Source organism: Notolepis coatsorum (genome assembly GCF_963971535.1).
Source record: "Notolepis coatsorum genome assembly, chromosome: 9".
Classification (NCBI taxonomy): Eukaryota; Metazoa; Chordata; class Actinopteri; order Aulopiformes; family Paralepididae; genus Notolepis; species Notolepis coatsorum.
Genome location: NC_140173.1, coordinates 25,464,052 through 25,479,574, shown reverse-complemented (window position 1 = coordinate 25,479,574; position 15,523 = coordinate 25,464,052). Strand labels below are relative to the sequence as shown.

Genomic DNA, 15,523 nt, shown 5'->3' with positions numbered 1-15,523 from the left:
TGAACACAGACACACACACTCCCTCTCTGTATCCCTTTCTCTCTCCCTCCTCCACCTCCTCCTCCTCCTCCTCCTCCTCTCTCTCCTCATGTGACTATAGTCTGAGTCAGAGGCTCACCTGTCAAACTACCTAGAAGACAGCTAGAGGCCCTGAGTCTCATCATTCAGCTCACCACAACGCACACACACACACACTCACATTCACACACATTCTCACTCACACACACATTCTCACTCACACACACACACATAATCACACACATTGACACATGATACAGATGGCTCTGATAAATACCCCCCCCCCCCCACACACACACAGTCCCCTCTACCCATACACAACACTGGTAAATGTCTGTCTGTCTGTCTGTCTGTCTGTCTTGTCTGTCTGTCTGTCTGTCTGTCTGTCTGTCTGTCTGTCTGTCTGTCTGTCTGTCTGTCTGTCTGTCTGTCTGTCTGTCTCTCTGTCTCTCTCTCTCTCTCTCTCTCTCTCTCTCTCTCTCTCTCTCTCTCTCTCTCTCTCTCTCTCTCTCTCTCTCTCTCTCTCTCTCTCTCTCTCTCTCTCTCTCTCTCTCTCTCTTCTCTCACCCTTCAAATGCACCATTGTACTTCTGTCTGCTTTACCGCCTGCATTGCAGCCGTGATGAATTCCTCTGAGTTGGAGACTCAACCTGCCCTCAGGCTCCACCAGACGAGTCAGTCTAATGGTCCATTACAGTAACATCTCCCAAGGCGCTCTCTCTCTGCTGGGACTGTGGCCACAGCCCTGCATGCAGACAACACCACAGAACATGTTGTGGGACTTGTACAGCACTTTGTTCAACTTTGTCAGTGCTGTAAAGTTTAAACCTTTTTAAATCTTAGACAAACGAAACACTTTGCTTTCATGCAATATTGTAAGCCGTCATTTGAGGCTTTATAAAAGCAGCACAATGAACACAAATCTGTCAGTGCCGAGTCCGACCTCATCTTAACGCTCTTAAATAACAAACAGCATTGCTTGTTGTAATTAACAAAGAGAGACAGAGTTGATTTTGCACCAAATTTTTTTTTCTTTTTTCTTTTTATATTCGAATTTTATTTTCCCATTCGAATACCATGCCCATCGAACGAAGCTTCAACGTATTTAAGACAGCCCTACAGAACACTGTCCACATCACCGCCAGGATCCAAGTCCAAGTGAATGTAGCTAGAAAAAACGGCGTCATCCTAATCAGTAGTCTTCTACATTCAAGAGCCGGTCTGTCAGTCAGGCAGTTTATTTCTTTCCAGGCCAGATGGAGATAAAAAACACTGCTGAGACGGACAGATGCTGTAAGCAGCCACGCTGCGATCCACGTGATCCACCTTGAACCACATGTAGGTACAATTTAGGGTCAGGAGGTCAGTTTAGTTCTGCCTGGGGCGTCCATATCTGAGCCCTGCAGCGATGGCAGATAAGCCTCTCTGATGTCTCTAGTTGATGGCCCTCCCTGATGTCCCTCCCTGCCACAGAGCAAAGGCAGCCCCGGCAGCTGTGCACTGTTGGTATTGTAATTCATTATCTACCAACCGGTTAGTGAAACTGCTGCGGCTCGGAGCTAACTTGATAAGGCGACATTTATTGAATCTCTTCTCGCCGGACTTAAAGGTGCTTTGTGTGATGTGAAATCATTTTGAATGAGGACCATGTACACTCAACCACATACAGATAATGTGGAATAAACAGAATACATTAAAAAAAATTAAGATTATTATTATTATTATAATTGTTTTTTACATGAAATATAAACACATGACACCACACAATACAATAATAATAGTAATAGACATGACTTCACAGGACAATAATAACACTAACAATAATGACAATAGAATCACAAAAATATTAAATATGGACGTAAAAACCTAAATTATTAAATATAATTATTTTATTGCAGACACCACAAAAGACATTTCCTCCCCCATCAGCTTCTTGGCTGCAGTAACACCCACCAGAATGATTATTCTTTTGTTGTATGGATGCCGGTAGTAATGATATATTGTTTAGAAGTAGTGTTGCTGCCGTAAGTGGAATTGTTAGGTTACATATGTTTGAAAGTTTAGTTGTTATGGATTACCAAAAACTAGCTACTGGTGGGCAATAGAATCAATACTTTTTTTAATAAAGAACAAGGAATGCCACTCACCACATGCTTTGGAGCACAGTTTCCTTCTTTTGCCACTAAGCTAGCATGGAATGGTACCGACGGAATCCTCAAGCTGTCTTCTTTGCAATGATACCCCTCCCCCTCCCTACCGCCCTGTCTCCAAGTCCTTTTCATGGAGGATTTTGTTCGTACAGTAGCAGACATTTTATGCTTGCTTATCAGCAAAATATTCTGTTTATTCCACATTATTTGTATGTGGTTGAGTGCACATGGTCCTCATTCCAAAGGATTAGACGTTACACATAGATAGCATCTGTAGTGGCTTTACCAAATCAGCCACTGTTTGAGCGCGGTTGACGACACGCAATCCAAGAACCAAAAGTCCAATTGTGACGTACGTGGGTTGGTCATTATCAGTATTACTGTATTTGTGACACCATGTGAACATCAGGTTAATATAGGTAATATAAATTATGTTATTTGTATGTGATGTGTGTGTCTTGGTACTATGGTACTAATTCCTTTTTCTTTCTCCCTTTGCCAGGTGCCGGTGGATAAAGCCTGGCATGTGACACACACCTGCACGCCTCACTGTGTCATTTGCCAGTGACCAGAATGGAGTGAGGTTGCTAACTAGTTTGCCACTATTGAGTAGATTATTGTATTGGCCTTTTTATGCCAATTGCCACTGTGTGTGGACTATTAATTATGTGCTGCCTGCGTGGACCAAACCCTGTGTGGGGTATATATACTGTTGGCCCTGTTTTGCCATTTGCCACTCTGTGTGGGGTATGTATATTGTTGGCCCTTGGATTCATCCTACACTGTGAGCTGTATGGTTAGAGTGGTGTTTCTTTGTATAACCAGGTAAGCTTGATTGTGTCTTATGGCACTTGTGGCTATTTGTAATAGCCCTAATTATAATTATCTTATTGCTGGGTGGTTCCCAGACTGCCAACCACGTGGCATGTGGTTGTGTGTTTAGTGTTTGACTGTTTGTCTTATTATATATTCCTGTTTATTCTCCCCTACCCTTTTCCCTTATTAAATATCATTGTGGGTTTCATTCCCCTTGCTGGTTTTGGAAAACGCTTTGTATTGTTTCTTACCTACCGGGACCTGTGCTTAAAGCACACACTGGATGGGCTGGCTTCACAACAGCCCGCTCCAGGTATCATTTGTTTGGTCATCAGACCTTTGAATGTGACACCAATGTTACCATTTAACAATGGAATTTATTAACAAAAGGTTTAAAGAAAGAATTGGCCCACTTTGCCTTAAAAAACAATTAAAGTAGGGGAGCTCCAGTAGCTCACCGCGTACCTCGGACGCTATTTCGGCGTCGGGGACAACCGTGCGCGTCACGGATCTGGGGTACACGAGTTCGACTCCCGGACTCGCCGTATTTTCTCAGAGTGTCTTTCCCCCGATCTATACCCCATTCAACCTGTTTCTGTCGGTCATGCTTGACCAGAAAAAGCGATAAACGCTAAAAGAACCAGCTGACTGGTCAAAGTTTAAAAAAGAAAAAAAACAATTAAAGTAAATCAAATCTATATTTGCGGTAGAAAAACTGTGTCCGCTCCCCAGTCTCCTAACCAGGTATTTCCTTTTCATTTCAGGCTTTTTTCCCAGGTGAAAGCAGTCCCCCTAATTGAAGGATCCTACCTGGCTCTGTAATAGCAGAGCTGACACAAAGAAGGAGCCAGAAGCTAGATCTACCCTCAGCAATCATAACTCATATTTATCCATAGCATAATATTGTCTCCTTTGCATAACTTATATAAAACAATAAATAATTTCTTTCATTATTCCATACATTCAACACATTTTCCTCCATAGATATAACCATCAACCATAACATAAATCATAATAAATCCAATCAATTATTTCGGCTCCAACAGCATCTTTAAAAGTGGTCTGGTGTGCCAGGCTAGCAGTGCCCAGTGCTAATATGATGTAATGCAATATCATCTCCACTGACGCAGCAGAATGAAAGGAAAGCAAGAGTGGGTCTAGAAGGGGGGGGGGGGGGGGCTCTTCTGAGCTTTCTATTCTTATGTTGATATTTGGTCCCCACAAGATAGCAATCATACATCACACACACACACATTCCGATCACTCACCCTGTTCATGAGCAGGCGGTTGAATTGGTCTCCAATGTGTCGGAGATCTTGTCCAATCAGAATCTCTGCCTGCATGTCCCCTGCAGTGTCTCTAGAGTGCAGAGCGAGGAGGGCGGGGCTAGGAGGGCTGCCTGGAAAAGGAATGAAAAGAAAACAACGGAAACTTGTCAATTAATATGATGGATGTGTCACTTTGCCAGTCGGGCGACCTTCACATCACCAACCATCTTCTCCCACCTTCACATCACTAACCATCTTCTCTAACCTTCACGTCACTAACCATCTTCTCTAACCTTCACATCACTAACCATCTTCTCTAACCTTCACATCACTAACCATCTTCTCTAACCTTCACATCACCAACCATCTTCTCTAACCTTCACGTCACTAACCATCTTCTCTAACCTTCACATCACTAACCATCTTCTCCCACCTTCACATCACTAACCATCTTCTCCAACCTTCACGTCACTAACCATCTTCTCTAACCTTCACATCACTAACCATCTTCTCTAACCTTCACATCACCAACCATCTTCTCTAACCTTCACTAACCATCTTCTCTAACCTTCACATCACTAACCATCTTCTCCAACCTTCACATCACTAACCATCTTCTCCAACCTTCACATCACTAACCATCTTCTCTAACCTTCACATCACTAACCATCTTCTCTAACCTTCACATCACTAACCATCTTCTCTAACCGTTCCGCCACTGCAGGACCTGTATCATTTAGCTCTTGTTTCATTGCACAGAATGGTGCAACACATTACACGTTTGCACTGAATTAGGAAAATCTGCTTTTAGCTTCTGTGCCCCCGACACATGGAACATTTTGCAATGCACTTGAGAGCGTGCTCTCAATGATCTTTCGAGATTGAATAAAGATGGATGGATGAATGAATGTGATATGATTCAATTGATCCTAGGGGTGTAACGGTACACGTATCCATACCGAACTGTTTCAGTACTGGACCTTCGGTTCAGTATGCGCTGTATACCGAACGAATGCAACGGTACGTTAAAAACCACTAACGGAACACACGTGCAGAACATATTTTTTGCTCTCTGCTTATCGTGAAGTTAAATCTACTCTAGAAGTGAAACTAAGCTTACGCTGAACACAGAATGACACCGGTATCACTGACTACCGCGGCAAGCCTAGGTGGAACTAAGTATAACTTAATAAAATATTATTATATTTAATAGTAATAATTATACATATTTTTGTCCTGTTGTACCGGACTTGGACCGAACCGTGACCCCAAAACCGAGGTACGTACCGAACCGTGGCTTCTGTGTACCGTTACACCCCTAATTGATCCAGATCAAATGTATTATCATGCTGTCTATAATATAGTGGTTTCTTACCAAGTCTCTGTGTGTTAATAACAATAATAACTTTATTTATATAGCACCATTCATACAGATTGCAGCTCAAAGTGCTTTACACAAAAAGCTAAACAAAAGGATAATACCCTGGGGTCACACTGACCCTGCTGCGACACGCTGGTGTGGTGGGGCCTCGACGGTGTGTTCAAATGTCAAAACGAAACCTATTGTATTCAAGAGGAATGCCACAATAACTGGACGCAGTGGGACAATAATTACATTTGCGAGTCTTCGCTGCAAACAGCCGCAGCGAAAATAACAAAAACCACAAGAGGATAGTTTAAACAGAATGTTCAGCCCATTTAATGGCACGAGGACACTGATATTAAACTACATTTAATTAAAACCATAAAAAAAATAAGTTCAGATGAGCTGAGACTAGGGTAAAATGTGTGTTATTATCAAAACAAACTCTTATCTCTTATCTACTGCTTAGGAGACGCCCTAATCGTGTTGCCAGACGGATGTTTATGACTCATATTCATCCCCATATTCAGTCTGCCCAATATCTACATTCAAAGGAACCAGCTTAGAAACTAGACTAGTACATTTCTAGGAAGCAAAACTACGAGGACTAAGCGGCCATAGATAGTTACAGCATGACTGATTGTGTCTAGCAGTATATAAGGTATGTGATACAGTATGAGTATGAGAGAGTGTGAACTCTATATGATTTCTACTTGTGAGTTGTGAGTGACTCATATACTACATAATGAAACCAATGCTTAATATCCCTCGCGCCTTTCAATATTAGAGAACACACAGCCACGGCACAGAGAACGGTAGTCGGTATTACCGTTACCGTAACATTTGACCTGCTACACCCAGGGCAGCCATTTTCAAAACAGTAGGTCTATCCTCATCCAAGAGATTCTTAGGCGACTAATAGTTGTAGGATTGTATCGACTAGGCGACAAATCAAGTTATGCAGAGGAACCTCTTTAAACCTAAGAGATGTCGTTTCCAGGTTATTATGATAAGACACGCGCACGCACACACACGCAGACACACGCACATGCACGCACACACACGCACACACACGCAGACACACGCACATGCACGCACACACACACACACGCACACACACACACGCACGCACACACACAGACACACGCACATGCACACACACACACACGCAGACACACGCACATGCACGCACACACACACACACGCAGACGCACGCACACACACACACACACGCAGACACGCGCACATGCACGCACACACTCACACGCAGACACACGCACATGCACGCACACACACACACACATGCACACGCACATGCACGCACACATATTCTTCCTCTGCCCTATTAAGAGTAGACTCATCCGGGCTAGATTAGAGATTGTGTGTATGTGTGGGTGAGTGAGAGAGAGCGAGAGAGAGAGAGAGAGAGAGAGAGAGAGAGAGAGAGAGAAAGAGGTAGAGAGAGGGAGAAAGTATAGTACGTGTGTTATCTCTGTATCTTGGGTGCTGAATAGAATGAATAAAAGGTGAAGGACCTCTGTCTACACCCAACAAAAGACACGCAGGACTATTTTGACTGGGTCAGACGCACAAGCACTCACACACACACTCACACACACACAGACACACACGCACACACACATACACAGAAACACATGCACAAATACAAAGACACACTCACATACACTCACCACCATACGGTATGTGGACAGGCATTAACACACACACACACACACACATACACACACACACACACGTATGTTTGACTGGCCTCTTGTCCTGAGTGATACACAAAGACACACACATACAAAGGCACACACATAAACACAGACACAGACACATGCACAAGCTCTCTCTCTCTCTCTCTCTCTCTCTCTGTCTCTCTCTCTCTCACACACACACACAAAGCTGTTTTTGGCGTCTGTCTGAGGCTTGTGCTACAGAGAATAAAAGAGGCCCAGGACAATCAGACGTCCAATCACTAGTATTATGAGTCCTCTGTTACTATTTATAAGCAGTGCCCATTACTATGTTTTCAAGTAGAACCTATTATGTTTATAAGCAGTACCCTTTCTGTTTATAAGCAGTACCCTTTCTGTTTATAAGCAGTACCCTTTCTGTTTATAAGCAGTACCCTTTCTGTTTATAAGAAGTACCCATTATGTTTATAAGAAGTACCCATTCTGTTAATAAGAAGTACCCATTATGTTTATAAGAAGTACCCATTATGTTAATAAGAAGTACCCATTATGTTTATAAGAAGTAGCCATTATAGATGCGACTGGGTGGCGCAGCGGACATTGCGCTCGTCACCAACGCAAGAGACACCGGGTTCGAATCCGGCTGTCGGCATTGCCTCCGGCTTGGGCCGGCCATCATACTAACTCAATTGGCAGAGTTAGCGGGAGGAGAGTCGATGGGTGGTAATCTGGACGTTGTGGATAGCAACTCCTACAGGTCGGTTGGGGGACGCCTGCACAGCAGAGACAGGAAATGGCGGGGGTAGTGTGAGCCTCCCACACGTTACACCTCGCCAATGAGAGTCCGCGCTGGCAGGTGAAAAGATGTGACAGGCTGCCTCCTCGTGTATCGGAGGGGACACGTGATGCAAGGCTTCTATCCTCCCTACAACCGGCCAGTGGGGGGCATATGCGAGCAATGTTCAAGACAGGGGAGGGGAGAATTGGCACAGCAAAATTGGGATGGGAGGAAAAATAGAAGAAGCGGAGAAAAAGTGGATAAAAAAAAGAAGAAGTACCCATTATGTTTATAAGAAGTACCCATTATGTTTATAAGAAGTACCCATTCTGTTTATAAGAAGTACCCATTATGTTTATAAGAAGTGCCCATTATGTTTATAAGAAGTAGCCATTCTGTTTATAAGAAGTACCCATTATGTTTATAAGAAGTGCCCATTATGTTTATAAGAACTACCCATTATGTTTATAAGAAGTCCCCATTACTATGTTTATAAGCAGTACCCGTCACTACATAAGCAGTACCGTCACTGTGTTTACATGCAGGCTGAAACCCTGCCTAATGAAGGCCTCTCCCACACTCAAAAACAACCTGCTGTGTATTAAAGCCCAATACGTATTATTATTAATTATGAATTATTTATTAATGATTTAATCTCATCAATGTGGGGTATATTCACATACATGTTGAGCAGTTTGATCTGTAGATGGAAAATACACAAATTGTCACTTTCTTACCGCATTGTATGTCACAATAAGTCCCTGTTCACAACAAACCATATACAGACACAAAATGCATCCAATACGATAGTAAACTCATATCTACCTGTTGTCTAGTGTTAGTCCCTGGATCAAGAGTCCAGTCGATCAACGAGAGAAAACATGTCTCCATTCATATTTCTTATTTTCAGTGGTGGGGCATTTGTTTATATGGATCACTCGTTGATATATGTGTGAGTCCAGATAATCCTCTAACCCCCCCAGTAATAGTCTGTTAATAGGACGTAACTAATTCACGCAATTGTGAATTAAATAACCAAATAGGCATCTCGTCTAGGGGATCAGCTCAACTGAAGCTTCAAACGGGACTGTGGTCGTCCTGCCTGTAGTGTACAGTCAGTGATCCGATGAAACAGTCACACATGGTTTTAGTGAGGAATCTGTATGTAAACACAGCCTGCAGTCTCTCACTGGAGATACTGTTTATAGCAAAAGGAAATCACAAGTACATTCATGTTACACTCTGACTGAGTTGCTTCAGTCCAGTTGTTTTTAAATGAGGTCACACGTGCAAGCACATGAACACACACGCGCGCACACGCGCACACACACAGCCCTACTGTAGGTGAATGTTGATGGCTCTACACGTGGACAGGCACACACAAATGAACACACACACTTACAAATGAACACACACACACACAGATAAACAAATGCAAACACCCCCCCCCCATCTAATATATAACAGGACTCTATGAAACGTGCACACAAACACAAATTAACACACAAACACACACACATGATATATAATAGAAGTCTCTGACACATGTTTGTCTCTGACTGACACACACACACACACACACACACACACACACACACACACACAGCCCTATAGGTGAATTCTTGGCGGCTTGTTATGGGACTACTCCGTAAACAAACAGAAAGCAGGACAGATAACGCTCTGACGATACTTCCTTCTTCAACAAAAAAAAACCCAACAACAAACAAACAAAAGTGAAATCCAATTAGATTGTATTACAATATCCAAAAAGATCACAGTAGTAGATTAGATCACAATGTCATTTCTAGTTTAATGTAGGTCTGGCTCAGGAGGTAGAGCAGTCGTCTGGCAATCCGGAGGTTCCCGGTTCGATTCCCGCTCCTCCCAGGCAGCGTGTCGATGTGTCCCTGAGCAAGACACTTAACCCCTAATTGCTCCCGATGAGCAGGTTGGCACCTTGCATGGTTGCCTCCGCCGTCGGTGTGTGAAATTCTGTGAATGTGTGAGTGAACGTGTGCGTGAATGGGTAGAAATGTGAGTAACAAATTGTAAAGCGCTTTGGATAAAAGCAGCCATTTACCATTTAGGTCACACATGCAAGCACATGAACACACACACACACACACACACACAGTCCTAGGTGGATTCACCCACAGCGGAGGCGACCATGCAAGGTGCAGACCTGCTCATCGGGAGCAATTCTGGGTTAAGTGTCTTGCTCAAGGACATTTCGACGCTGCAGCCGGAATCAAACCGTGGGAACCTTCTGTGATTACCAGACGCCGCTCTATACCTCCACTGTAGCCCTATAAGGAACCCCCTGCCAAGGTGCTTTTACAGTGGACCTCTGCTTAACCCTTTCACCGCCACGCTACCAAAAAACGGTTAACCCTTTCACTGCGACAATACACAGATGGTTAAGCCTTTCACTGCCACACACGACAGCCGGTTAACCCTTTCACTGCCACACGACAGAGGGTTAACCCTTTACTATCACACACCCCGACCGTCGGTTGTGTGATAGTAAAGGGTTAACCCTTCTGTCGGCGTGGCAGTGAAAGGGTTTTAAAGCGAAGCCCCTTCACCCTGCAGGCAGTTTGCTGAGATGGACTCTGCTCACCGTATAAGTGACTATGATCCCGCGACACCGACCGCTCCCCCGGTGGCACCGACCGCTCCCCCGGTGGCACCGCTCCACCGGCACCGGGCCACTTGGACATGCGCTGCAGCGCATGTGTCATCACTTGGCCCGCGGGGCTCGGAGTCTGCGTCGCCTTGTCCTCCATCACTCCTCCTCCCGGGGGGAGAAACGGAGAGCCGGGCACGGAGTCCCCCGTCGAGTCGAACGAGAAATACCCGCTGGAGGAGCGAGAGAGACGCCGGAACAGCGGAGACCTCGACTGGTACCGGTGGAGGCTGTGAGGCGACGTGGTGACACCGGTATTAATCCCTCCCCGAATCGGTGAAAAGTTGGTTATTATTATCGGCGACAGCGGGACCGGCGGCGAGACCCTTTCCCCTCCGCTCGACCCGGTGCCAGGAGGTTTGGGTGTGCTTCTGCCGCTGTCGTTCGCCGGTTTGACTGCCGCTGATGTTCCGTCGTCACGGTTACAACCATGACCCCCACCACCGGCACCACCAGCGAAGAGCGACTCCCTTCTGTTCTCCTCCTGCCTCTCTTTTACAACCGACGAGCCATCGGACCGATTTCCAGGTCTGTTGGATAAACAGAGTGGCACCGTTAGCACCGTAGACTACCCCCCCAACCTCCTCCAATGTACAGTTTCTTCGTCAAATGTATATACTCTCTTTTTTAGACTCTTTTTGTATCACAAACAGTACTGTCTATGTGTACATCTGGTATGTCATTAATGTATAGATGTAGCAGTACTGTCTATCTGTATGTCATGTATGTTATGATGAATTGAAAATGGGGGACCCTGATGTAAACAAGACGAAAGTATTTCTCTGGTCTGCATCCCCTTAACAATTGTGTGTATTGATTGATTGATTGATTGATTGATTGAGTAATCAATCAAACTCACAATTGAAGGAACTCTAGATACCAATTCCACCTCTGTGCGTTCAGTATAGATAGCTACCTGAAAAGTGGTCCAATGAGAGCGTCTATAAGATCTACCGCTCCATTGTTTGACTGAAGTGCTGATTGCAGCATATCTGGACTCGCATGCACGGGGCAAAAGTTCACATTCAGTTTGCCAGGCTTCTGTATAGTGGGCTAACTGCGTCACACACACACACAAAGTGAAGTACATAATGCAAACAATAAAGTACAAATGCTTTTAAAAATGCATAAATGCAAGAATCAGCGGCGATACACGTATTTGAATAGTGTTGCTTCTACTTTCTCAATGTGTGGAAAGACCAACACAACACACGGCTACAACACGTCTACACCTGTCAATGTCGACGGGTTTACGATGATAGATCAAAGTGGGAACGCTTTCCTCTCTTCGCCAGATATGTGCGTGGCACTATCGTTCATGATTAAAATAAGTAAAAAGTTATTTTGGCGTTGTTGGCGCGTGTTGTAAAACTTGGCATAGCACCACACCACACCACAACACTATAACGCAACACCATAATAAGTTAACCATAACATAACACCATAACACAACACCATAATAACCAATAACCATAACACACCATAATAACCATAACATAACACTATAACGCAACACCATAATAACCATAACACAACACCATAACACAACACCATAACATAACACCATAACATAACACCATAACACAACACCATAATAACCATAACACACCATAATAACCATAACATAACACTATAACATAACACTATAACATAACACCATAACACAACACCATAACACAACACCATAACATAACACAACACCATAATAACCATAACATAACACCATAACACAACACCATAATAACCATAACATAACACCATAACACAACACCATAATAACCATAACATAACACCATAACACAACACCATAACATAACACCATAACATAACACAACACCATAATAACCATAACACACCATAATAACCATAACATAACACCATAACACAACACCATAATAACCATAACACAACACCATAATAACCATAACATAACACCATAACACAACACCATAATAACCATAACATAACACCATAACACAACACCATAATAACCATAACATAACACCATAACACAACACCATAATAACCATAACATAACACTATAACACAACACCATAATAACCATAACATAACACTATAACACAACACCATAATAACCATAACACACCATAATAACCATAACATAACACTATAACGCAACACCATAATAACCATAACATAACACTATAACACAACACCATAATAACCATAACATAACACCATAACACAACACCATAATAACCATAACATAACACTATAACACAACACCATAATAACCATAACATAACACTATAACACAACACCATAATAACCATAACATAACACTATAACGCAACACCATAATAACCATAACATAACACTACGCAACACCATAATTAATAACCATAACATAACACTATAACATCATAACACTACTCAACACCATAATAACCATAATAACATAACAGCGCTCAGCGGTGCAGCCTATATGGTACATTAACGCCACCCTCGGGATAGACGCACATGAGCTTTTTCACTTTGTTATTATTCTACTAAATGAGGAAAAAAAGGTAAATAAATAAATAAGTATTCCTCGCTGTAGCCTGTTATACCGAGTGAGGACGGGCTGCAGGAACAACGCGGTACCGGGTTTACTGGTATAGCAATAGCCACACATTCGAAATAAAACAGGAATATAGCTAGAACATGCTATAGTAGTGTATTACGGGTAGTTAGGTTGAAATGCATTTAATTTTAATAATCTATATCAGCCGGTGTGTGACACAACACAACACATGAGCAAAACAGCACCGTGTTTGCCCCGCAGGCTATGGGAAACACGGTGCTGTTTTGCAGTGTTGCCACACACACACACACACACACACACGCACAAAAAACACACTTAAACACACATAAACACACGCACACACACCTAAACACACACACACACTCACACACACATAAACACACACACACACCAGCTGATATCTTTACCGGGACGGTCGGTGCGCCAAAAAGCAGACATTCTGTTTGCATTGACCGTCGAGCGTGAACGGATGCATAATATGCACAGTTATTATTATTATTATTATTATTATTATTATTATTATTATTATTATTATTATTATTATTATTATTATTATTATTATTATTATTATTATTTTGGAATCAGCTAAGTACTGACTTTATTTCAACCGCGGCCGCTTTTGACAGTGTAACTTGTACCATGTATTTTTTTGTTTAAAAAAGAAAGCACTATTTCTAACTACTATTTATGTTTACCAGCGTATATGTGAAGCACATATTACTATATATTATGTGAAGAAGCACATGATTTCCAACTCACCTGGGCAGATCGGACATAATATCCAAAAGCCGCGTCACTTGCGGGACATAATAAAAACCGTTGTCAAAATAATGATAACAACCTCAATTATTATTCCCAGGTCGCCTCTAATAAAAACTCCTCTCGCACAACAACGCGGTGGACGTTTCAAAAACCCAGAGCGTCCTTTTATTCAAAAAGTCGACACCCAAAAAAAACAAAAAATAATAGTTGTTCCTTCCTCCCTGTGTGTAGAAACAAATCCTCCTTGAAAACAGACGAACACAACAACAGCTCCTCCGGGCTCTCTTTTGTCTCCTGGTGAACAGAGTCTCGCTTTATGAGTCTGTTTCCTTCCCGTCGCTGAAGTCAACTCTCTCTCTCTCAGTCTCTCTCTCTCCCACGTTTATAAAGTAGTAGGGGTGGACTCAGTGTGGGACCCCGCCTACTGTCTGAACGGGGTGGGGTCTCTCTCTCTCTGTCTTTGTGACCGTCTCTCCCTCCCTCCCTCTCTTCCCCCCCCTCTCTCTCTCTCTCTCTCTCTCTCTCTCTGTTTTTCTGTCTGTCTGTCTCCCTCCCTTTCTCTCTCTCTCTCTCTCTCTGTCTTTCTGCCTCTCTCTGTATTTCTGTCTCTCTCTCTCTCTCTCTCTCTCTCTCTCTCTCTCTCTCTCTCTCTCTCTCTCTCTCTCTCTCTCTCTCTCTCTGTTTTTCTGTCTGTCTGTCTCCCTCCCTTTCTCTCTCTCTCTCTCTGTCTTTCTGCCTCTCTCTGTATTTCTGTCTCTCTCTCTTTCTCTCTCTCTCGCGCGCTCTCTCTCTCTCTGTCTTTGTGACCGTCTCTCCCTTCCTCCCTCTCTTTTCCCCTCTCTCTCTTTCTGTTTCTCTCTGTTTTTCTGTCTGTCTCCCTTCCCTTTCTCTCCCCTCTCTCTCTTTCTGTTTCTCTCTGTTTTTCTGTCTGTCTCCCTTCCCTTTCTCTTCCCCTCTCTCTGTCTTTCTGCCTCTCTCTGTATTTCTGTCTCTCTCTCTCTCTCTCTCTCTCTCTCTCTCTCTCTCTCTCTCTCTCTCTGTTTTTCTGTCTGTCTGTCTCCCTCCCTTTCTCTCTCTCTCTCTCTGTCTTTCTGCCTCTCTCTGTATCTCTCTCTCTCTCTCTCTCTCTCTCTCTCTCTCTCTCTCTCTCTCTCTGTGTCTTTGTGACTGTCTCTCCCTTCCTCCCTCTCTTTCCCCCCCCTCTCTCTCTCTCTCTCTCTCTCTCTCTCTCTCTCTCTCTCTCTCTCTCTCTCTCTCTCTCTCTCTCTCTCTCTCTGTTTCTCTGTCTCCCTCCCTCCCGTTCTCTTTCCCTCTCTCTGTCTTTCTACCTCTCTCTGTATTTCTGTCTCTCTCTCTCTCTCTCTCTGTGTCTTTGTGACAGTCTCTCCCTTCCTCCCTCTCTCTCTCTCTGTTTCTCTGTCTCCCTCCCTCCCGTTC

General features: G+C 43.5%; 1 protein-coding gene across 1 annotated transcript in view; it reads right to left on the bottom strand.

Moving 5' to 3' along the window:
- Nucleotides 1-14,279, bottom strand: part of bcl2l11 (BCL2 like 11) — a 34,306-nt gene extending 20,027 nt beyond the window's left edge. Inside the window, exons 1-3 of the mRNA XM_084321126.1 lie at nt 14,084-14,279; nt 10,714-11,309; nt 4,253-4,383 (exon numbers count right to left, since the gene is read on the bottom strand). Of these exons, the coding sequence (XP_084177252.1) occupies nt 4,253-4,383; nt 10,714-11,309; nt 14,084-14,100 (744 nt within the window). The 5' untranslated portion in view covers nt 14,101-14,279. The remainder of the gene's footprint in view (nt 1-4,252; nt 4,384-10,713; nt 11,310-14,083) is intronic.
- Nucleotides 14,280-15,523: the final 1,244 nt, after the last annotated feature.